The 18,437-nt window shown below is 38.8% G+C and overlaps 1 protein-coding gene across 2 annotated transcripts in view; it reads right to left on the reverse strand.

The window, feature by feature from the left end:
* Positions 1 to 18,437, reverse strand: part of Dnajc5b (DnaJ heat shock protein family (Hsp40) member C5 beta) — a 121,558-nt gene that overhangs the window by 66,165 nt on the left and 36,956 nt on the right. For both annotated transcript variants that reach the window (XM_008850259.1, XM_008850260.1), the window contains exon 2: positions 2,175 to 2,302. In XM_008850259.1, the coding sequence (XP_008848481.1) occupies positions 2,175 to 2,302 (128 nt within the window). The remainder of the gene's footprint in view (positions 1 to 2,174; positions 2,303 to 18,437) is intronic.

The following is an 18,437-nucleotide window of genomic DNA, read 5'->3' on the forward strand; positions in this document are numbered from 1 at the left end:
TTGTTCTTTTGAGTTCCATGTCCTGCATTATCTCTAGGGGGTTCTCATTGTACTCCTCTAGAGGACTATTGGTATTTTGTGGGGATATGTTATTTTGGTTTTTCATGTTATTATTTTTCCGTCTGTGATTTTGACATGTTAATTTCTTTTGTAGTTTCTGATTCTTGTGTGAGACTCAGGCCTTCGAGGTTAGGTCTGCTTCTTTGTGTGAACTTTATGTGTCTTTGTGGCTTACTTTATGGGCATGAGAAGCTGGTTCATCCAAGCTTCTGGTTCTCGCTTTTGATTTTATATTGGAGTGGCCAGATTGCTTTGTCTTCAGGAGTTCCCACAGAGGCCCAAGTCAGATGAGGATCAGATGCTCTTAGGCTTTCTCCTAAGGTCTGGATCCCCCCAGGAAAGATTTTGGCCTCAGGAATTTGGGGGTTGGACTGGCCTGGGAGTGGGGCCCAGGAAAGATGCTGGTCTAGGGCAGCTGGTGGCTATCCCACCCAGAGATGCAAAGGAAGATGGGGTGGGAAGCCACCCCAATGGCTCCTGTGGACTGCTCTGAGGAGCTGGGTTTGTCTGGATGCAAAGGATCAGGAAGAGTAAAGGTCAGTCCTGGCTTCCAGGAAAGAGGCCGGCAGGTGATGCAGGCTCAGGGAAGTAGAGGGAGGTGAGGGCAGGGCAAGGCCCAAAGTGCTCCTGGGGACACAAGATGGAACTGAGCTTGTCTGGATACAAAAGATCAGGAAGCAGTGGTGGTTCCCCAGGTGCCTGGGGCGCCAAGATGAGGAATGGGCCAGGACCCAGGCTAGGAGGAGAGACCTGCGGGGGAGATGGGAGGGTGAATGAGGCTGGGGGGAGTCAAGGCACAGAGGGCCGGATAGACTTACCCCAAAGAGAGAGGCCTGCGGGTCGTGCCAATTGAGAGGTTTTTAACCGTAACAATACAAAAGACACAAAAGAAATGACTAACAATTTGTCTACTTCAAAATTTTGAAATTCTATACAGTAAAAAAGACCTGTAAAGTTATAAAAACCCAATTGAAGGCAGAATCAAGAAGCCACTGCTATTATTTGATTAATTTTTTGCATAAAGACAGTTTTATTCCTTAATTAGGAAATAAAAATAAGTACCATAATTTTAGACAAAAGATATCAAGCATAGGGAGAAATTATAAGACTTTACATTTTAAGTAATAGATTGTAAAATGATTAAACTTAATATTAAAGGCATTAAAACAGAATATTTAATAACACCAAGGTGATTTTATCATAGAACTTCTGAGAAAGATAGTTGAACAATAATGGAGACAGATTCAGCTTAATCTTTGAATATCTTATCTAGGCAGGAAAAGGATGAAAGAAACAAAATATCAATGAAGCTTATTTAAGTAAAATTATATACATATCTTCATTTTCAATTGTTCAAAATTTTTCTAGAATTAAAAAATCATCATACTCAATATGGGTTTTTTTAAAATAAAAAGATATCTCTATTTTTCCCTAAAGTAAATAATTTAGAATTAAACCTACTATGAAAAGATCAGAACCAAAGGCCTGACTAGTGCAGCTTACAATACACGATTTGTGACACCCCCCCCCGCCATTAAGAATCAATCTTTCCCCAGATGTAGTGATGTTACATTACACAGGCTAAATGTCAGTTGTTGATTTTTGTTGGTTTTCTCCCCTTCCTCTGTCTCTCTCTCTCTGACTTTCTCTCTTTCCATTCTAGAATATTGACTATCATTTCCTAAGGCCTAGCATCACAAGACAATTCTTTTAAAACTCAATACCAGGGGCTGGAGAGGTGGTTCAGTGATTAAGAGCACTGGCTGCTCTTGCAGAGGGCCCAAGTCTGAGTCCCAGTACCCACATGGGGGCTAACATAATTCCGTAAGTCCAGCTCCAGGGGAATCCAATGCTCTCTTCTGAGCTCTGCAGGCATTGCATGACCAAGTACACTTACATACAGGCAGGCAATATACTCATACACATAACATGAAAAATAATAAAATGTTTTTAAAAATTTCATTGCTATGCCTGTCTATTCTGAACTGCTGATGTCACAGAGCAAGAAACATGGGGTACGAAATTCAGATCGCTTGTCTTGCAAGCAGTTTATGTCTTATCTCACAAGATAACTATAACTAGAAACACAGGAAATACCCAATGAACTTCTGTACCTGTAGGTTTTCTTAATTTCTTCATTTGATGCTCCCTTATGCAGACCAAGAATTTCATATAGAGCTTCTCCACATGTTGACATAGTCCGCTGTCTTTGGTTAGGTATGTTACATGCCATATTCTCAAGCTGGAAAAAAAAAAAAACAAAGAGGGAAAAATAGCCATGAAGGTTATGTCACCCTCTGAAAGGGAAGAAAGTGCGTTTTTAGCATTTTGAAAGTGACAGTCTGAATTATCTTTGTATGCTCACTACAAAATTAGGAGAGAAAAGTGTTGAGAGGCAAAAGCAGTTCTAAGTGGGAATGTCAAGGGTTATGATAGGAATGGATAAATGGAACATGACTTTATTTACATGGCTAAATAAATACAAGCAAATGTGATCTAAATATGTAGCTATTTCAGAAGTGTTGAAAATCAGTCCTCATGGGTTAGGCAAATGTTTTGTTTTGTTTGGGTAAAATCTTTACAACTTCTTTTGTATGTATTTTCCAAATTTGGACAGCCATGGAGGAATCATCCATGTTGTTCCATCTCTGCTGGCCTGGCCATTGGTCAAGAGTTTAGAAGACAAAACAAAAAAACAATAACTTCCTTCTTTTCAGTATCAGGTCTCATCTGGGACCTAGATTAGAACTTCTCTATAGCTGTGGAGTCCTGGAGCGGTCTGCACCTCAGACAACTCCTTTCTCTGTAGTCTAACCAGAAAAGAACTATCTTGGGTCCCAAGGAACCGTTTGTGTGCTGCACTGAGACACTAGGGGGCTCAGTAAAGCAAGCACATGTGGTGGGCATTTCTGTAATCACCATTTAACCTCTCAGAACATCATGGTCTTTCTCTGTAATATAGGATAAGCCTACTCTATTAGTTACTTTTCTATTGCTTTGATAAAATACCATGACCAAAAGCAGCTTAGAGGAGAAAAGGATTTACTTTAGCATAGGGTTCCAGAGGGGATACAATTCATCACGGTTGGCTAGACATGGCAGTAGGAACAGGAGGCCCACCTGGAAACAGGAAACACAGAGACCTCACATTTCATCCACACACAGGAAGCAGAGAATAAGAACAGGAAGTGGGGCTAGCTGAGAAAACCTAAAGCCTGTCCCCAGTGAGGTGCTTCCTCCAGCCAGGCTCTACCTCCTAAAAGTTCCAGAACCTTCCTAGGCAGTATGACCAACTGGGGACCAGGTACTCAAATACATAAGCCTTTGGAAGATATTTCTCATTCAAATCACCACACATTCATGAAAATAGCTTAAGGATTTAGAAATTATACATATACTGTCTCTAGGACACACACACACACACACACACACACACACACATATATCAAAGGAAAAAAGGATATTGTTTTTATTAAAGGCAGCATAGTGTGCTATTCAGAGAGTGCATAGTAGTCACAACTGTAGACTTGAATATTGGCTTCCATGACCTTCATTACTGAAGACAAAAATGTGCCCTAAACTCATGAAAGTATTGTGAGCATTGAATATATTAATACCTACATACATATATACATACATATGTATGTCAGCAGTCATAACAATATTAAGCATAAAAGCAAAATGGTTCAAACACCCAAAGTGTCCATCAACAGAAGAATGGATAAATAAAATGTGATGTACTCACAGGATGGAATATCATGAGCCAAGAAAAGAAGCAAACCGCTGACATGCATTATAACAGAGATGATTATTGAAAATATTATGCTGAATAAAATAAACTAGTAACAAAAGGATAAATATTGTATGATTCATTAGTGCGATGTTTGTAACAAGCAATTTCACAGAGCTAAAAAGAATCCTAGAAGTTACCAGGGACTTAGAGGAATGGGAAATGGGAATTATTACTTATTACATAGTGTTTCTTATTATGATGACAAAATGTTTGGGAAATAAATGGTAATGATGGTTACTCAACACTGTGAATATACTTAATGCCACTGAATTGTGCACTTAAAAACCACTAAAAAGGCAAATTTTATCATGTATATTTTATCACAAAACAACAGAAACAAAAATGACCCTAACCGTAAGCCTTTCTGAATAAAGTTCCTTGAAACCACTGTCCCTTTTCTTGGCTTTAGGCCCTGTACCACAGCTGCTACAAGAGTGAAAAATGTGACATGGTAAAGCTCAACCTCACTGTTGTAGGAACTAAGAACTCAGAAGCTGCAAGGGACTACTTGACATCACAGCCACATCTCTCCAGCAGGATAATTAATGCTTGGCAGATTTTGAAAGTATAGAGACATATCTACCTATACGTGTTCTCTGTTTGTTTCCCCAGTACCAGGACACTTGGGAGACATTCTCTCTAGAACAATAGCTACCCAAGGTTGTACAAACTGAGGAGTTTTAGAAGGTAGGAGAGCTAGGCCACAGACTGCAAAACTAACTGTGGCCAGCAGAAGCTCTTGGTGTGCAAAGAAGGAAAGCTGTTAATGCGAAACCTTTTATTACATTTGTCTAATTTTTTTACATTTTTGGTTATTGTCTATATTAGTTACCTTTCTTAGTATGAAAAAATATTTAACAAAAGTAACTTAAGGAAAAAAGTTTATTTTGGTACATAGCTGGAAGGTACAGCCCATCATAGTAGAGAAATTGTGACAGCAAGCATATGAAGCAGCTAGTCATTTTCATCCACAGTCAGGGAGCAGAAAGCTATGATACCAGCTAGACTGGTGCTGTCATCATAATAAGCTATGACCCCGGGCCATAGATAGTGCTGCCCAGATTCAGGATGAGTCTTCCCATTTCAATTAATTCAATCTAGAGACTCCCTTATAGACACATCCAGGGACTTGTCTCCTAGGCGATTCTAGATCCTGTGAAGTTGGCAATCACTAATAGCCATCATGTGATGCAATCATTTTTCTTTCACTCCTTTTTCCTTCTTGCCCACCCTATTTTCTTTGTGTTCCACTCTTCTTTTTACTATACTTTAGTAGTCCTTTGACTTTGTCTTACTTTTTAAGATTTTATATTTTTATTTCCATTCTCATACTTAATTTTATTTATGCATTTTCCAGTTTGCAATAGTTTTATTTTTAAGCTCTTACTCGTCCTTCGTCCCCTCCATAACATTCTTCTCCAGTCTTTTTGTATTTGATCTTGCTTCTTCTCTATGTTCCTCCTTTCTCTGTCCCCATCTTTATCTCATCAGTTATTATTTGTACATTTATCCAAACTGATTTTTAACTTTATCACAGACTATACATTATTTTTTCCATTTTCTTTTCTGTGTTTATTGGGGCTATATGAGTGGGCTTTCATTAATTTTTAAGTATATTCATATAATTTGTCTATTTTGGTGTTCTCATTATTATAGCAGGTTTTTTCCTCTTTGAGTGATACTGGAATTAGACTCTTAAAAGTATGCTATTCACTAAGATCTCCAAATAAAACTGCTATGGATACCCAAACCAATAAATACATAAATTACAACACAAAAAGGGAAGTGTGCAAAAGCAAGAGAACATGACTGACCCACAAGATCACAACTTCTCAATTTCTGAGTCCAAAGATAGTGAAATACATAAAATACCTGATGAAAATTTCAAATGTTTGCTTGTAAATGTAATCATCGACTTCAGAAAAGTTAGAAACAAATGATGTGTGAAGTAAGGAGCTTGATTCCAGACCTGATGAAGAAAACACAAATGATGTACGAAGTAAGGAGCTCAATTCCAGACCTGATGAAGAAAGCCAGCAACAAAGACAAAAAAGTCAGCAAAATGGATAAGAAATTTGAGAAAAAAAAAATTTGAGTTTGGAGGGAGGGAGGAGAAAGAAATGTTAGAAATTAAAAACACAGTAAATAAAGAAACAGTGAAATGGGGGGCTGGAGAGACAGCTCAGTGGTTAAGAACACTGGTTGTTCATGCAGAAGACCCGGGTTCGAATCCCAGCACCCACATGGTAACAACTGGCCATAATTCCAGTCCCAGGGGATCCAACAGCCTCTTCTGACCTCTGCGGGCATTGCATGACACAGGTGCACTTACCTACATGCAGGCAATACACACACACACATAAAATTAAAATAATAAAAACAATTTAAAAAACAGTGAATTTTTTTTAAACTCATTCAATTTTCTGTTTTACAGGGCTTATACTGAATTCAATATTGTATAACTTGTATTAATTCAACAGTGAACCTAAAAATTTTATAGCCACTTTGAAAGAGATGTATCTTTGCTCTGGAAACTGTTATTGACTATGTTAAAGCTGTAATGAAATGCTTCTAAAAAAACAAAAAATAAATTAAAAAAAAACAAAAAACAACAACAGCAACAAAAAAAAACAGTGAAATGCATCACCAGTAGACTTGACCAAGCAGAAGAAAAGCATTAAGGATTGAGGAAAAGGTGGCGGGAGTAATATATTCAAGCATCAATTTTTAAAAATGAACATACTTAAATTTCAAGAATGCTGAAATATGCATAGGAGACCAAACCTGTCCCAATCCATGGAGTAAAAGAAGCTGAGATTTCTTTTTAAATGCCAGAAATGGACTCCCACTCTAGAAGCTGTTGACCAGAGGCTCTATAGGCCCCCTAAGCACTACTTGCCTTTGTGCCTGCTCTTGGTTACCCATCAGAACTTCATTGTAAGCGTCTATTGCTAAAGACACTACATACACAAACCATAAAACGAAAAAGGAGAAATCAAACTAGCACTGACTCCAAAACCTCGCCTCTACTGGTTAGCTTTCATAGTGCTGGAAGGTGTCATGCATGCTACCAGACAGAAAAAAAAAAAAAAACAACCTTGTTCAGTTGTGAATCTTGTGAACTACAACTGGCCTGGCAAGATATGCCCACCAATGCAATAATGGCACAAATATTATGGGAGTAACCAACCACATTCTAATTGGATTTAAGGTCTGGTTCATACCTGACATTGATAGGAAGCTGAGGCTAGTTAGTACACAGGTCACAGGTCATAGGGAGTAGTCTAATACCACTTTTCTACTAAATAGTTATAGTACTAAACTGACTCCTAATGATTTATTGCTGTACTCATAGATAAATGCATTTCTCAACTCTGAGCAGAGAGGCTTCCTTATATACCAGATGGTGATTAACAAAGAAACCTACAATTAGTCACTGTGCAGAGAACAAGAGGCTGCAGAGTGCTTATCCCTTAATAGGACACCTGTATCTGCTTCCCAACGTTCAGGGATCATTGCAGAAGGAGAAGAAAGATTGTAAAAATGAGACAACTTGTCAGTTACTCATGAACTCACAGCAATGGTGACAGCATGCACAAGTCCTGTGTAAGCTCAAACTAGACAAAATCCCAGCATAGTTGTGGGGAAGTGGGTAAGAAACCCCAACCCTATATGAGGAAGTATTGGCAACCAATGGCTGCTGGGAGGGAGAGAGTCAGTCTCTTTCAAGTATGTGGCTCTTAGTAGTTTGGGTGGGGCAGTAAAGGAAGGAGAGGATGGGGAGAACTAAATACCATCAAATTATATCGTATGAAAGTCACAAAAAATCAGGGCTGGAGAGATGGCTTAGTGGTTAAGAGCACTGACTGCTCTTGTGGAGGACCTAGGTTCAAATCCCAGCACCTACATGGTGGCAAACAACTGTCCCTAACTCCAGTTCCAAGGGATCTGACTTCTGACTTCTTCTTCTGACTTCTGTGGACACTGCATGACATGGGTGCACTTATATACATGCAGATGATACATTCATACACATAAAACAATAAATAAAATGTTTTTTTTAAAGAAAATCACAAAAATTTAATTAAAAAAAATTTTAAAGCAGCATTTAGAAACCCAAACAGGCATGACTTGGAGAAGATCCTCTCCATAACATGTTATAGTCAAAATGCCAAAAATACAAAACAAAGAAACATTAAAAGCAAACACATCAGAATAGTATCAGTGCTATCTACAGAAACACCCAAGTCCAAGAAATTGTAAAATGATAAGCCCTGAAGGTAAGTAACTGCCAACCAAACATGCTATATCCAGCAAAATTGTCTTTTAAAATTGATAGAGAAATAAGACTACTTCAAAATAAACACAAACTAAAGCCATTCATTATCACCAAACCAGCACTGAAGAAAATAACAGAATCTTAAACACATAGAAGGATGAAAGAGTCTCAATGAAGAAAGTCTAGGGAAGAATGCAGTTGTTGAGAGGACTGGATGGAGAAATAGAGGTAGGAAGGAATCATTATGTCCAACACAGTAAACCAGCAAATCCTAATACAAATAGGGGAGAGAGAAAAGAATGACAATCAACCAACCTTTAAGAAATGACAAAACTACAGGAATTGGAATACTTTCATCAATAATAACTCTAAATTTACGTTCTCCAAAATCAACCACATATTAGGATACAAAGCAAGTCTTAACAAATACAGGAAAACTGAAGCAACAGCATCCCTTCTGACAACAGAGGACTAAAGCTGGATATCAACAGAAACTACACAACTTCCTGGGAACGAAACAATACACTACTGAATGAAAACTGGGTCAAGGGAGAAACCAAGAAGGAAACTTAAACATCTCTAGACTTGAATGAAAATTAAAATGCAACATACAAAAATCTATGGCTCACAATGAAGGTAGTCCTAAGAGGAAAATTTATAGCTCTAAATGCCTACAGATAAAAGAGAACGATCTCATAATAACTTAATAGTGCACCTGGAGGCCTTGGAAAACAAGAACAAACAATACTAATAAATAAATAAATAAATAAATAAATAAATAAATAAATAAATGGAAAAAATAAAACTCAGACCTGAAATTAATGAAATAGAAATGAAAGAAATAAAACAAAGGATCAACGAAATGAAGAGCTGTTTCTATGCAAATATTAACAAGACTGATGAATCTTTAGCCAAATTAACCAAAAGAAAAAGTGAAAGAACTCAGATTAATAAGTCAGAGATAAAAAGGAAGCATTAAAATAGACAAGTAAGGGCCAGGGAGGGGGTGCATGACCACATGGAAATGGTCCTACAGGCACCTGGGAAACTTCTCATACAAACCTACAGCAATGGTGTCAGCATGCACAAGACCCATGTAAACTTAGGCAGATAAACACCCAGTACAGAACTGTAGAAATGAACAGCAGTCCCCAATCTTAGTTGAAGAATTATTGGCAGATTACTGCTAGATGAGGAAGAGCTGATTTCTTGAAGGAGAGACTCTAGATAGGCTGACTTAATCTGGGTGGGTGAACTTGCACTGAGGGACATCTGCAAACACTAACTTTATATGCTAGGCCTTAACACAAATGACAGAATGCATGAACTCCAGTGTGAGGGGGTGCTATGGGAGGGTGCCAAAGGAGAAGGGCCTAGAAAGATGATTTTCTGTATGAAACACACAAAAATTCAATTAAAAAATTTAAAAATAAGTCACAGAGGAAATTTATAGAACCATAAAGACATAGTTTAAGAATCTATATTCCACTGAACTGGAAAAATCTAAAAGAATGAATTTCTAGATATATATGACCTACCAAAGTCAATCAAGATGAAACAAATAATTTAAATAGACCCATAACAACCAACAAGATAAAAGCAATAATTACAAATCTCCCAACTTGAAAAAGCCCAGGGTCACATGGATATGGCAAAGAATTCTCATATTCCAAGAACTAACACCAATACTCCTCAGTTCGTTCCATAAAGTAGAAAAGGGATACTTCCAAATTCTCTTTATAAAGCCAGTATTACCCTGATTGCAAAATCAGGCAAAGACTCAACAGTAACAGAAAAGAAAATTATAGATCAATCTCTATGAAGAACATAGATACAAAAAATTCTTAAATACTTGCAAACTGAATTCAAGAGCACATCAAACCAAGATCACACCATGATCAAACTGGCTTCATCCCAGAGATACAGGTTCCACAAGTCAATAAATGCAATCTACTGTACAAACAGATTCAAGGACATAAACCATATGATTAGTTCATTACATGCAGAAAAGGCCTTGACAAGTCAACATGCCTTCATGAGAAACTCTTGGAGAACCTAGGGATACAGGGGATATACCTCAGTGTAATAAAAGCAATATACAGTCAATATCAAGCAAAACAGAAAAATCCAAAGCATTTTCATTGAAATCAGGAATGAGAAAATGATGTCTACTCTCTCCACTCCTGTTGAATATAGTGCTTGAAATTTTAGCTGGAGCAGTAAGACAAACAAGGAGGTAAAGGGACACAAATAGAAAAAGGAAGTCAAAGTATCCTTATTTGCAGATATGATTCTATATATAAAAGTCCTAAGGGCTCCACCAGAAAATTCCTAAGGCTGATGAACACATTCAGCAAAGTAGCAAAATAAACAATTAACACCCTCAAATCAGTAGCCTTTCTGTATACCAACAACAAACATACTGTGCTGGATAGCTTTAGTGTCAACTTGACACACCTGGGTTGAGGGAGCCTCAATTGGGGAATTTCCTTTATTGGACTGGCCTGTGGCCATGTCTGAGGGGCATCTTCTTGATGAGTGATGTGGGAGGGACCAGGTGACTGTGGGTGGTGCCAACCCTGGGCAGGTGGCCTGTGTTGCATAAGAAAGCAGGCTGAGCAGGGGCCAGAGGAGCAAGCCAGTAAGCAGTGTTCCTCCATGGCCTGTGCTCCAGTTCCTGCTTCCAGGTTCCTGCCCTGAGTTCCTACCTTGGGCTCCCTGATGAACTGTGACCCTGGAGATGTAAGATAAATAAACCCTTTCCTCCCCAAGTTGGTAGTGGTCAGAGTATTTTGTCACAGCAATGAAGAAACAAACCAGAACACATACTGAGAAAGAAATCCTAGAAATAATCCTATTTACAATAACCTAAAAAAATATTGCCAGGCATGGTAGTACAGGTCTTTAGTCCCAGCACTTGGGAGATGCAGGCAGGCAGATCTCTGTGAGATCAAGGCCAGCCTGTTCTACACAGTGAGTTCCAGGCTAGCTGGAGCTACAGGGAGACCTTGTCTCAAAAAGACCAAAAAAAAAAAATCTTGGAATAAATCTACGGAAGTGATAGATTTTTAGACTGAAAACTTTAAGACATTGAAGAAGATACCAGAAAATGGAAAGACCTCCCCATGTCAATAGAATTAGTACTGTAAAAATGGCTACCCTACCAAAAGCAGTCTACAGATTCAACACAATATTATCAAAATTCTAACATAATTCTCCACAGAAATTGAAAAAATAATGTTAAATCTCATATGGAAACACACACAAAAAATCCAGAATAACCAAAATAATCCTGAACAATAAAAGAAATGCTGAAACCATCAACATCCTCGATTTTCAGTTATATTGCAGAGCCAATAAAAAATAGTATGATATTTATATAAAAAGATGCATAGATCAGTGGAATAGAATTGTGGACCTAGATATATGTCCATACACCTATAGCTACATGTCAAAATCTCAGCATGGAGAGAGGAGGTGGGCAAGATGTCCCACTCCTAGCTGAGGAGCTACTGGCAACTGATAGCTGCAGAAAGATGGTGAGTGAATTTCTTTAAGGGTGTGACCCCTGATAGATTGACTACACTCTAGGGAACAGACCCACACCCAAGAGAATTTAGACAACACGAACTGAACTCAATGGGTGTTAAATAAAAAAAAGAGGACATGAAGTTGGGAGTGTGGAGGTGGGAAGGAATCTGGGAGGAAATAGGAAGGAGGTGGGTATAATAAAAATACATTGTATGAAATTCTCAAAGAATTAATAAAATATTATTCTAAAAATAAAATACATAGATCCACAAAAATGTAGGTTTTATACATAATGATAATTCAACACTGTAATTAGGAACACACTGGCTCAAAATTCAAGCTTAATTAAATTAAGGATAGTGTGAGCACTTTTAGATATATTGCTGTTAGTGTTATGTTGACTGTATTAGTGTGGCTCATTTTGCTTTAGTCAATAGTTATTAAAACTAGATATTCAAAACTAAAAAATGTTTTAAAAGAATATACATTCTTCTCAGGAACTCATGGAACTTTCTCCAAATTAGGATGAAGTAATTTCAAGTATGGACAAACCCTTAGAGAATACTCAAATAAAACAGTAAAGATAACATTTTAAAGCATATTATGGCAGATACCAATGAAATCCATAGGGAAATCAGGGAACACTTTGAAACTTACATCTTTTTAAAACCTGGAAGATCTGGAGTAAAAGGATAAATGTCTAGAAACTATGACCTACCAAAATTAAATCAAAGAGGATATGGTTTACATAAGAGCTACAAATCAGGCAATGAAATTGTAGTAAGAGTCTCAAAACAAAGAAAAGCCCATAAGTAGATAAAGTCACTGTCAAATTCTACCAGAAATTAAAAATGAAAATTTTTAAAGAACACCAGTGATCCTGAAGATGTTCAAACAAAAAAGAAAAAGAAAGAAGAAAAGCAAAAAATAAAAATAGCAGTTCAACTCATTCTATGAAGCCATGGAGTAGCTTGATTGGAAAGTAGGGCTTTCTGTGAGGCTTAAACATCATTCTGTTAGTCCCTTTGTTTGGGATTCCAAGATCTTACTGGGTAGCAAGATTCTCAAAGTCACTGATTCCTAACATTATGAATGCATCAACAAATTCCACTTCTGGGTGTATTTTCAAAAGTAACGAAGTCAGTGCATTGAAGAGGAACTGTACTCTCATGCTCATTGTGGCTCTGTCCACAACAGGGAAATATAGGATCAGGCTGAGTGTCCACTAGTGGATAACTAAATTGAAAAGATGTACTGTCTGTATACACAATGGACTATTACTCCACTTTTTAAAGACTGAAATCATGAATGAACTTGGAGGACATTATGCTAAATGCAGCAAATGAAACACAGGAAAATAAATACCACATAATCTCATTTCCATGTAATAGTAAGAAAAAAAACTTTAACTCAGAGAAAAAGAAAGTAGAATTCTGGTTATCAGGAGTTGAGTAGGAGTGGGGAGCTAGAGGGAGTTTGGAGCGATGGCTCAGCGATTATGAGACACCAGCTGCTCTTGCAGAAGAATGGGGTTCGAATCCTAGCATCCACATGGCAGCTAATAACTGTTCATAACCCCAGTTCCAGGGGATCCAATACCATCTTTTGCCCTCTGTGGGCATTGCACAACATGGGTGCACTTACATACATAAAGGCAATATACTCATACATATAAAATAAGTAAATTTTTTAAAAAATTGCCCAGAGTAGATTAAGTGTTCTCACTACAAACACAAGTATGAGACAATGTATATGTTAATTAGCTTGACATAGCCATTCTGCAACGTAAACTTAATTCAAAACATCATGCTGTGTATCATAAACATATAACATTTTGCCAATGTAAGTAATTGTTTAATTCATCAACATAGTAATTCAATTTCTAGAATATGGAATTAGAGGTCAGCTCAGCCAATTTAACAAATACACTTGGATTCATTCTGGTCAGGAATCTTTATAATAGATAATATTCCTATTATCCAATTAGGTCTCTTTTTCTGAGGAATACATAAGTCTCCATGGCAACATATGCTTTTCTCAAGACCTGCTTCACTTTCATGTCTCAGTTGAGAGGATGTAGATTTGGTACCTGACCCAAGTCAGACCCAGTATTCATCTCTAGATTATTTTATATAGAACACTCAGATAGTGAAGTGCTATAAAGTGTAAAATTTGAATCTTATTGAAACTCTGATAGAGAATTAGACACTAACCAACAGAAGAGGACCAACAACAGGAGGCAGGGTGCCCCAAGGAGCCCAGTCTTCTTGCTCTAGCTGGTCCCAGACCTACTTGCAACCCTTACCTTCCAACAGGGGGTCCTCAACCTTTTCCTGAATTGAGCCAATACATTCCTCCAAATACACAAATTTATGCACTTTTTTTTTTCCTTTTCAGCATGTTTTGGCTAGGTTTTGGTCATTGTCAACTACTAGCCCTAAGTGCCTTACAGGCTCTCAACCTCCTGTGGCAGTTCCTTGGGATTCTAATTTATTGTAGGGGTAAGGATTTATGTGGCTTCCACTTTACAGTTCATGATGAGAGAAGTCATGGCAGGAACTTCAAGCCAACATTGTGGAGGAATGCTGCTTGCTGGCTCATTCCAGCTTATACTTCAATAGTTTTCTTATAGAGTCCAGGACCACCTGACCAGGAAACGGTGTCACCCACAGTAGGAAGGGCCCTCCTACATCAATCAACACATAAGATAATTCCCTATAGACGTGCCTACAGGCCAATCTAATCTAGGAAATTCCTCAATAGAGGTTTTTCTCTCAAAGGAGTCTAGACTGTGTTAAGTTGACAATGAAAGCTAACTTGGAGGTCATGGCTCCTATAAGTCAACAGATAGTCATAAAATACCTTTAAAAAACTCAGTACCTCACTAATTAACCCAGGCTGGCCTTGAACTGGCAATCCCCAAACCTCTTGAATGCTTGGATTTCAAACATGTATGGTCAAGCTTGGCTTCTAAAGTGTAGCCTAGCAAGGCACAGAGATGCTAATTTATATGATTGTTGCTCCCTAAGCAGCTTTGAGTCCTGCCTATTAGAGAATTTGTCACTAATCCAAGGAAAAAGATATAAAAATCGCTGAAGATAATCTGCTAAACAGCTTATGGTAATAAAGAAACAAAAGAAGTCAATTAGTCAAAGCCTGCAGTGTGGGCTAAAGCATCAGGGATGTTACAGATGAGTATGGGATAAGGAGCAAGTCAATAGTAAAACTAGTATTCAGGGTTAGGGAAGCACCAGGTTCTAAGGAAGATTATGGAGGACAAGAATTCTGCTTGAGAAATGCACTACCAGAGGCCAAGCATTACAACCAGAACATTAAGTCCTTGATAAACGTAGACTGAATGACTCAAGAACAAGTAAATGTCAGTGGAAATTTGAAGGACATCTTCGAAAAAAATAAAAAGGTGAAGTCTGAGCTCGAATACTGTCACTTTCTATAGAACTTAGTACATATTTTCTACTACAGCCTTCATATCCAAGCCTAGTTTCATATCTATAAGAACTTGGTGACAGAGACTCACTTTTAAAATTTTATATGACTTTATGTATGCGTTGTGCATACACGCATATGTGTTCTCTCATGTGTGCACACACACACATATTTAGGGGGAGGTTTGCATGTGCTTGTGGAGCACCAAGGTTAATGTTGAGAGTCTTCCTCAATCACTCTCCATCTTATTAATTAAAGCAAGTTCTTTCAATGGAACCCAGAACTTGTGGATTCAGCTAGTTTATCTAAGCCAGTTTGTTTTGGGGAGGCTGTCTCCACCTTTTGAGCACTGGAGAGCCTGTCTCCACCTTTTGAGCATACAGGCTGGCATGCCCACCTGGCATTTACATGTGGATCCCAATTCCGGACCTCATACTAGCAAGAAAGTGCTTTAACCATGTAACTATCTTCCCCAGCCCTGGAGACTCTCTTGATCAAGATAATTCCTTGTGAAGAGGACTTCTGTGTTTGGAGGCTGAAACAGAGGGAAGGATCTACCTTAAAGGAGGACCTAGCTGAAAGAGGATGTTGTTTAGGACAGACAAATCCACTGATGCATGCTTAGCCCAAGGACGTGCTTCTGAAGTCCTCTGGGGAAGGGGGCTAGAGACTGAAGAAATGCCTTAACAGAGGCTTGTTAAGGGCTAAAGAGAATGAAGGTCTAGAACTTGAGACCACATTACAAGGAAAAGTAGCACAAGATAGAAACAGATCTGAATTTTTCTCTGCGGAAGCAGAGGCAGTGGAAGTGGCAAACAGTTAGGGGACACTGATGTCCCATCCCTAGACTTGACCAGAGAAGGGTGGGTCTCAAGTGAGTTTTAGAGTGTGACTTCTAAAGGCATTTGTAATATCCCTGGGGATAATCAGAGATGTTTAGGATCAGAGGAAACTAGAATTACAATGAAAGGTTAGTTACCCAAAGAGGCAAGAAGGGTGAGGGTAGGAGAGGCATAAAGTTGTACTACTGCACATTAGGCATAATCAATAAGGGAAACATCAGTGACTCTAATTTAACCAGGGGTGGCATGCAAATGCTAATAGAAATAATGGGAGTAAAGAGTAGACCCTCAAGCCCCTCTCTATGAGTCTTCAAGAAGAATTTGCCGGAGATGGGGTCCTGTGGTTTAACAGGTTAGACCTCCTAACAGAAAAGAATGAAAAACAGTGAAGCCACATTTCTCTCCACAGCTTGTGGGTCTAGGAACAATGAGATTCGTATACTCAGCAAAATATGTCTGTTCGTTCTCTCTCTTCAGCACTGTACCCTGAGCTCCTTAATGTTTGAAATCATGGTTCATGGACAGGGTTTTGACCAATAAGACTCTTAGAGGGGCTGTATTGCAAGAAAGAGAATAGGGAACTAGAATTCACAGAATATCTACTAGATGTCTGAAGGACAACTTTACACGTGTCATATCACTTAATCCTAATATCAGCTCCTGAGAACATTAGAGAAGAAATGTGGGAGTTTGACTTCAAACTGGAAGGTCAGGGCATAAGGGATCTGGAAGAGCTACCTTATCTTATAGCCTTACATATCCTAGAACTTGCTATGTAGTATAGGCTGGCCTTGAGCTCATGGGTATCTGCCTGTCTCTGTCTAGGATTAAAGCATGTCTCACCATGCCCTGCTCAAACTACCTTATCTTAAAGTCATCCTGAAGAGATAAATGTCTCCTAGGCTTGCAAGACCAGATGGTACCCTACAGATACTAATATAATTGACAGTATTAAGTTTTCCTTGTGCTGTTTCTCAAGAGTGATTAGACCCTGCCTTAGTTTTGCTTTTCTGTTGCTGTGATAAAACACTCTCACAAAAGCCACTTAAAGGGAGAAAAGGTTGATTTTGACTCATAGTTCCATAGGAATATAGTCCATCATGACAGGGAAGGAATGGCATCAGGAAGGAGCAGAAAACTGGCTGGTCACATTGTATTCATACTCAGGAAGTAAAGAGTGAACAGGAAGTGGGGCCAGGCTACAAACCCTCAAGGCCTGCCCCCAATACAGCTCCACCTCCTAAAGGTTTCATAACCTTTCCAAACAGCAATACTAGCTGGGGGCCAAGTGTTTCAAACACATGAGCCTGTGGTGCGGGAGGGGCATTTCTCATTCAAATCACAATAGACATGGGCATGTACAGAAGGGGAATGCAGAGGCAAAGACTGGCTGTACCATCCAAATACCACCAAAAATTCTAGTCCCACTGGCCAGGCAACTCTGTTTGAGAGAAATTGAGTCAGAGATGTTAGTCTAAGGCTCTGAAACATTTGACTCATCTTTCTTCATGTTCCTCAAGTGCCTTCTGATTCTGATGTGGGTCTGGCCACACAGAGGGCTTACCATGGCACATGAATGTACTGGCCAGTGTAACAGTTAGGCCTCACAGTAAATGAATAAATAGGCACTCTGATGATGAGTTACATTTCTCTGAGGCCTGCCCACAGAGAGTGCGTAGATTGGCAATGTTTACATATGCAGCCTGATTCCCAGTGTAGCTAGGGAATCTCCTGTTATAAAATAATAAACACCCAGAGTTTATGCTTCACCAAGGTTAGTGCCACCTTATGATTCCTTTTAGATGAGAACTAGCTGGTGGCTCTCAAGCAGTCATAGTGTGATCCCTTATTTGCTACGTTCCTTCTTCTAAGTGAGGAAATTGTGTCCATTGGAAGTAAAATCAGCCATGTTCACACAGGTGAGTCTTGGGTTCAGGTCAATCTGATTCTAAAGCCTGTGTTCTTGTTACTGTGTCATGTTGAGTAAGATGTTTCACAGTTCACAAATACTTCTTTCTTGCACCCGGTATTTAATTTACTCCTCACAAAGACTCAGAACGTGGTGCTAAAATGCAGCCTTACATCATATCTGGCGGATCCATGTGGGGCCCTGTGACTACCTCTAGAGCAAGAGTCCCCTGGAAGGGGCCACAAGATCTAAGGGCTACAGTGACAAGTTTCTGTCCTCACTGCATACACTGAGCCTGTTTGTAGTCTAAGTGGGAGTTCCCTAAGGACAGAGAAAAGAGGAAGTTAAAAGTAGAGAAATGCATGGGTAACAAAAATTTAGGAACCTGCCTGGAGGCCAGTTTGTAAGCCAAAGGGGAAAGAAGATTCATGGCCTCTGAGTCAAAACTTTCTGAGGCATCTCCAAACAGCCCTGTGACCACTCTCAGGACTTTGAAAACCACATCACTCATAGCCCTGAATCCTTCCAGTTTTCGCTAAACTTGCTCCTGACACCTCCTCTTCCCTGTCCAGTCCT

This window comes from Nannospalax galili, unplaced genomic scaffold, assembly GCF_000622305.1.
Source record: "Nannospalax galili isolate Female #2095 unplaced genomic scaffold, S.galili_v1.0 scaffold1005, whole genome shotgun sequence".
Taxonomy (NCBI): Eukaryota; Metazoa; Chordata; class Mammalia; order Rodentia; family Spalacidae; genus Nannospalax; species Nannospalax galili.